General features: G+C 33.0%; 1 protein-coding gene across 1 annotated transcript; it reads left to right on the top strand.

The window, feature by feature from the left end:
• The first annotated feature begins 1649 nt into the window (after window positions 1-1649).
• On the top strand, window positions 1650-6854 carry LOC108205890 (homeobox protein knotted-1-like 7). The gene is made up of 5 exons (XM_017376010.2): window positions 1650-2429; window positions 2667-2787; window positions 5959-6149; window positions 6291-6422; window positions 6538-6854. Exons 1-5 carry the CDS (start codon window positions 2073-2075, stop codon window positions 6676-6678), a joined length of 942 nt encoding a protein of 313 aa, XP_017231499.1. The 5' UTR covers window positions 1650-2072; the 3' UTR covers window positions 6679-6854.
• The last annotated feature ends 480 nt before the right edge of the window (window positions 6855-7334 follow it).

Here is a 7334-nt window from a genome sequence, read left to right as displayed (position 1 = left end):
ATAATTTGACCTTATTTTTGAAAAAGAAATATATAACTAAAATGGACAAGATTTTGCATATCACATATTTAATTTCTGATTTACACTGTTTGGTGGAGTACCATACACTGTTTGGTGGCGTACCAAAATCAATACTAATACTCGGTATCAACCACCAATCGTTCCGTATCAACTCTGTATCAGTGCATCTCCGGAAGGGTCAAATATGATTTAATCATAATTTTAGAACACGTATATACTCCCTCCGTCCCTCTCATTTCTTTATAATTATTATTTTGAGATGTCTTTCTCATTTTTTTACATTATTATAAAAATTAAGTTTTTTCCATCATTACATCCACTATCTTCCCCTACTATCTCATATTTAACAATAAAAACTACTTTTACACCCACTACTTTTCTCAACTATCTCAAATCTATCACTCCCTCCGTTTCAATTTACATGTTCACTTTCAGGAAAAAAATTTGTTTCAAATTACTTGTCCACTTCAACTTTCAATGCAAAATCATATTTCCAAAGTCAATTCTACTCTACATATCTCTTGTTTATATTTCCTAGATCAATCTTACTCCACATATCTTGATCATTTAATGAAACTAATTCGTGAACAACCACTATTATTAAACTATGTGTTTTTTTTAAAGTGGACATCTAATTTGAAACGGGGGAGTATTAAATATTGATAGGTCCCATCAGTTTACCCATTTTTCATCTAACTATACGTATTGTCTTAGTCTCCGTATCCCCCTACAGTGTAAACAATTGAGGGGGACGAAGGGAGTACATCATAAGAGCAAGTCCAATACTAGATGTTATATATTTATTGCTATTGCTATAATATAGCACCAAAAAGTGTTTTTTGGTGCTAAAATAAAACTTGCACTCCAATGCTAAGTTCTATAACTAGTTTCAACTTTAACCAACTCATTAATTTTTACCTAACTTCTATATAGAACAAACTCATTAACTTTTACCTAACTCATTAACTCATTAATTAGTTTCCAATTTCTAGTTATTGATGATGTGGCAACATGGATGGATCCATCCTTAGTTTCAAATATAGAACCAAGGATATGCATCTATGCATCCAAATATAGTACCTCTTTGGAGTTGAGTTTTTTTACTTTTGATGCTATAATATTGCAATAGAACCAAGTATAACATTGCATTGGAGTTGCTCTAATCTCTTACTTATTCATCATCATTTATTGTGATAGAATAGATTTGAAATTCAAATATTATTTAGGCCTCTTTTGATATTATTTTATAATAGATTTTAGCTAGGTATTATTTCGAAATTATATTTATGAAGTTTAACAAAATATATTGAAATAGGTTTTTTTAGTATGTGTTCATGGCACACACCAACAATTATATTTTGTTGAGATGAGGGTTTTTATTGATCTTGTGATGCTGGAGGGCCTGATTATTAATAAGAGTTTAGTAATAAAAATCCTCATCTGTTCGAAAAGTGGTTGTTAGCGTATTTGTTCTCCGTTTAAATAATATGATAAAAGAGCATTTTGATATTATTTTGAAATCATATTTATTTCAGCGGGTGTATTTTATTAGTACAAAAGAATACAGCTGTATAGCTAGCTAGGTAGCTTAAAAGCTAACCTAATCATAAAATCTCTTCTTCCTTATAATGATGATTCTTTAGCTCTTCTCCTCCTCTGAAAATAATAAACTAGTATTACTGTATCAAACAGTAGCATCTATTCAAGGAGGTTGAAAAGCTACAAAACAGAAGCAGCCAAAAACAAGACCACTTTTTTACCCATTTACTTGCAAAACTCCCCTTCCTATATCTTCATAGTATCTGCTCCTAGCCCTGCACACCCTGAATCTTTGTTTGCATCATCAGTATCATATTTTTTTAACTCTGCATATGTTAAAAACTGTAGGTGCACAGTTTTATGCATAAAGTTTGAGTGTCTCAGATCCCAATTTCACACCAACATCAAGAAATCCCCCTGCCACTTGATTCATATTATATGCTCATTTACATGATCAAGCATCTCTAGCTACTTTTTTGTGGTCCTAAAACTGAAAAAACCCTTTTCTTCACATGCTCTCTCTTCTTCTCAAATCCCATTATATATACACAAATTTTCAAGAAAAGAGTGGCTTTGATTTTTTTTTAAAAATGATGCAAGATCAGAACATGAACATGATGGGAAGTAGTAGTGGTAGTCATGATTATTCCGGCGAGCAGAACCACCGCATGAAGGCGGAGATAGCCACGCACCCACTTTACGAGCAGCTGGTGGCAGCCCATGTAGCGTGTCTCCGGGTGGCGACTCCTATTGATCAGCTTCCACTTATTGATGCTCAGCTCGCCAATTCTCATAATATTCTTCGTACTTATGCATCTCAACACCATCATCTTCATCCTCATCAAAGACAAGAGCTCGACAACTTCATGGTAGGCCTGTATATCATAAATTTCTATTTATAGTTTATGTTCTTTTTTTTCCTAATTATTAGACGCGCACGCCCGGGAGTTGAACTCCTGACCTCCCGCAAGAGGTACCAGAGCTTAACCACCGCATCAACACCTTGTTGGCTATAGTTTATGATCTTCTCACGTTTTCTCGTACTGTAATAATTTATGTGGATTTTTCCTTTTTTTTTAACAAGTAGTGTAATAAATGAATAACAGGGACAGTACTTGATGGTTTTATGCTCATTCAAAGAGCAGCTCCAGCAACATGTGAGAGTTCATGCTGTTGAAGCTGTCATGGCTTGCCGAGAAATCGAACAAAACTTACAATCTCTCACCGGTAAGTGGTACTGCTGTGTACATTTATTTATTTTATTATCTGTTGATAATTGATGGTTAAAGTTTGAACTAGTTTATGTTAATGTATGAATATGATGATACTTTAAGATTCGTGAATGATGGTTTTGGTAGGAGGATAAAGTAGATGAGAAAGAAGACAAATTGGGTTTCTTGAAATTGTGCTAAAAGGTGGGTGCGATGGGACCCACCAATAAATTCTTGGTTTATAGGTTTGGTTAGGGGTGCTGTTTGTGAGTTGGTTGGGCAAACAATAATTAAAAAAGAAAAAAAGGGTATTAATATTATGCAGTTAGTATTGACAATGAACCAACAACATTACCAACTGATCTTGTGCTTGCTTTCAGATATGGTTTCATCAAATTATATGTATTCGTTTTCCAGCAGCCTTGTACGGTGTTGTGTTTGCTAGGGTTTACTGTTACCAAGAATGTTACTAGTATTATTTGGAGAAACAGGTAAATGGAGTAAATTGGTTCACCTACTATTTAGATTTATCGGAGATTTTTTGATAAACGAGACGTATCATTCCGTAAGATTTAAGGTATTTAACATTGCATGGGCTAATTGTGCACAGTTGCTGATGATGAGACATGAAACAGTAAAATCATCTGATATGACCTAAAAAGATTGTGTTATTGCATGCATTAACTGGTAAGCTGTATCACTTTATAGAAGATCGCCTGTTAAATCTTAATCTTCCCACTGTTTCTATGGTTGAGAACCTTGCAGTACTGGCTATATTGTTGATTAGTTGAGTTTATGATTAGCTAGTTCTAAAGTAATGTAGTATACAGTGTAGTTGTTTACTAACATAACCAGCTAGTAACTAGATGCCTAGTATGGTCCTGGGCCTCCAATCTCTGTTGCAACTTGTATAGTCGTAGGTACTGGTCAACATCGATCTCTGTGTGATGTGCATGTTAACACATTTAACATGGAGTACTGTGTATTGTTATGCATATACTTGCTCATTTGGATACATTATATAACACCATCTCCAACCCATAACACCAAAATGGTGTAATTTTAACATCATTTTGGTGTGAAAATTACACTATTTCAAATTTTTCACTCCAACCCATCAACATCATATCTTACACCAAAAGAATCTTTTTACACATAAAATGGAATATTCTTCATTTTTTAAAGTTATTTATATCAATATTTATCAATATCATTGCTTAACATAAAATTTTAACAAGTTAACTAAACAAGGATCTCAAATAATTATATATTCATCAACCAATTTAAGAGAACAATTTAATTATTTAATTTTTAATACAAGAATATAAATTTATTGAAATTTTGGAATAAATAAAAAATGTGAATTAAATAGTAAAGGAAGAAAATTTATAATGATTATGATTGAAAAATAAAAAACATAAGATAAAATAAGTGTAATGGGACATAGAAGGAATAAATTTGTTTTGTCTCATAAGTGTGAGGGTATAGTAGGCATTTTTAAAAACTCCAAATTTGGTGTAAAAATTACACCAAATGAACACTTGACACCAAATTTGGTGTCAACCAATTCAATTGGTGTAATTTTAACACCATTTTGGTGTTGCATTGGAGCACCTTTTACACCAAAAGTGACACCATTTTGGTGTTTTGGTTTTGGGTTGGAGTTGCTCTTAGTAGTTAAAAATAAACCACCCCAAACGTAAACGGCAAGATGATCGATTCGGATGTTTGGCTTAGATTAAAACAAACATTTTCGGGCTTCTTTTAGCATTTTAAGCTGCTACAAGAAGAAAACATCCTTTTAACTTAGGGGCTTAATAGCGTCAAAATAAATCCTATATATTTAAAGCATTCCTGTCAGTGAAATTGTCAGGTTGCTATTTGTTGAAGATTTCACTTTGAATACAATCAATGTTCTAACTATTGTTAGGACGGTTGGAGTACATAATCCAAAAATTAAGGATTTGCTAGAAAGATTATTCACACACATATTAATTTGAAATTATTATAATTATATAAAATTTAATAATCAACTCCGTATATAAATAAAATTTGGAAATTTGAGGATGAGCAAGAAGAAAAACATGATCATCTCTATTTTTATAGTAATGAATTTGACTTGTAACCAATATAATATCATATATTAAACAAATACTTGAAACATAAAAAACCAAGATTATTGAGCAAATAAATATATACCAACACTTCTTATATCCACAAAATATAGAGAAAAATAAAAATTAATCATTATTAATTTTTATAGAATATTAAGTTAAGTAGAAGTGAATATTTAATTTCTTTTAATTATTTTTTTTTTAGAATTATATTAATAATATAGTTTTTTATTAACTAGACGGGATGTTGACCGGTTAGAAATGATTTTAACCAATTTTTGAAGGGAAAAAAACACATAGTTCACCGTCTAGACGACGTTTTGGTACCGCCTGGCCCGCAGGATGTTCCCACCTAGGACCAATATCACCAGCAGCGAAGGGGAGTCTAGGCGGCAAAGATATTTCTAGCAGCTAATCGAGAGTACTTCATCGAATATATATTTCAATAGGATGTATATAAACAGTTAATTGTTGTCTAAACCTTCCAATTCTTATCGGCCAAATTCTGACTAGTCCAGATTTTGCCCATCAACTTTTACCAAAAAACTCTGATAACTCTGTGTTTTTCATAAAATCCAGACGTTTACTCTGATGCCATTGCTTACAATGACTACAAACACTTACTCCTCTCCTTTATTTAGAAGAGTCTCTGCTAAAGTTTCTTAGTACCATGCATGTCCAATTCAGGCATCTTTAGTAGGGGTGATTACTGTTTTCAGTTTATTTATGTATCAATATATATATATGCGTTCATATCTTTAATTAATTTGGATGTTTATGTCAATACTATTTTGCAGTTCTCTTGATCAATATTATTTTGTACTTGTGGTGATCAAGTTACCACATGTCATGGAAACTCTTAATATTTTAAGGAAAATTGATGAGTAGAAAAAATGATTACAGTACTAACTGCTTTCTCCTACCCTTGATCATGTTCTTTGAGCAAAAAAATGATGTTCTAAAAATATTATTTTGCTCTGTCAATTAAGCGTGGGGATCGATGTAGAAAGAAACAGGGTGTGTTCTTAAATCTTGCATGACCAGTCCGGTATAATATATTTATTTTTCTCTAGGAGTAACGTTAGGCGAAGGGACAGAAGCAACTATGTCAGATGATGATGAGGAACTGCAAATGGATTTCTCTTTAGACCAATCAGGCAGCGATGCACATGACATGATGGGATTTGGTCCACTTCTTCCAACAGAATCTGAGAGGTCTCTTATGGAAAGAGTTCGACAAGAACTAAAGATTGAACTGAAACAGGTGATCTTACCTTGATTATATCATTTAGATATAGAGATTAAAAGTACGGGGGAAAGTTGACAATTAACAAATCTGTGACATTCATAAATTTGTGTAAGCATGGAAGTTAAAGTTCATCTGGCCCTGTGTTTGGTTTTGCAGGGATTTCGCTCGAAAATTGAAGATGTCAGAGAGGAAATTCTGAGGAAAAGAAGGGCAGGTAAATTACCAGGTGACACAACTTCAGTCCTAAAGGAATGGTGGCAGCAACACTCCAAGTGGCCTTACCCAACTGTAAGTGATTCTCTCTTGCTCTGCAACTCATCAAAACTCGCTAAATTTATATTTCAACATCCATTTTCATGGTGTAGAGTTTTGTTCTGAGATTGATATCACAATGTACATGCAGGAAGATGACAAGGCAAAGCTTGTGGAGGACACAGGGCTGCAGCTAAAGCAAATTAACAACTGGTTCATCAACCAAAGGAAGCGCAACTGGCACAGCAACTCGAGTTCAATGACATCGCTCAAATCCAAGCGTAAAAGATAAAAATAAGAATCTAATCTTCAATAAAAGAGCATGACTGATCAAGAAAGTGTACTTAATGATGTTGGTCTAGCTGTTTTATTATCCCCAAGATGCAGTTGTACTACTACACCTAACATATACTACTTGTGGAAATCAAGTTTGAAGTTTAACATATATATTTGTATGAGTTTAGAGAATGATGTCACAAATAGTAGTATAGAGGGTGTGGAGCTCCACTGGAAGATATTTTAACTTCTGACAAAATGATTTGTGCAAATGCCTCCATTAATCACCGACTTTTAAAACAATGGTTATATGTAACAAAGTGATTTTCTTTAGTTTTTATATATGTAATCTGGATTGGACAATGGTTATATGTAACAAAGTGATTTTCTTTAGTTTTTGTATTTGTAATCTGGATTAGATGTTATTTTCTATGAGATCTTCATTTTTCTTTTCAGTGCCCACCCTTTCAAAACTTTAAGCTTGGATCTGTTTCCTGCATAATCATACAAGTGACTTAAGTAAAAAGTTTTTTTTTTTTTTTTTTCAAAATAGAACTTATAATTATACCTGACAAACGGTTCGTGTCGTGTACTTTCGTGTTTTCGTGTACGTGACCCTAAACCCGAACCCGAACCGTTTGAGTTTCGTGTACCTATTTTGGGACACGTACA

This window comes from Daucus carota, chromosome 2 (assembly GCF_001625215.2).
Source record: "Daucus carota subsp. sativus chromosome 2, DH1 v3.0, whole genome shotgun sequence".
Taxonomy (NCBI): Eukaryota; Viridiplantae; Streptophyta; class Magnoliopsida; order Apiales; family Apiaceae; genus Daucus; species Daucus carota.
This window is presented reverse-complemented; position numbering and strand designations above follow the sequence as displayed.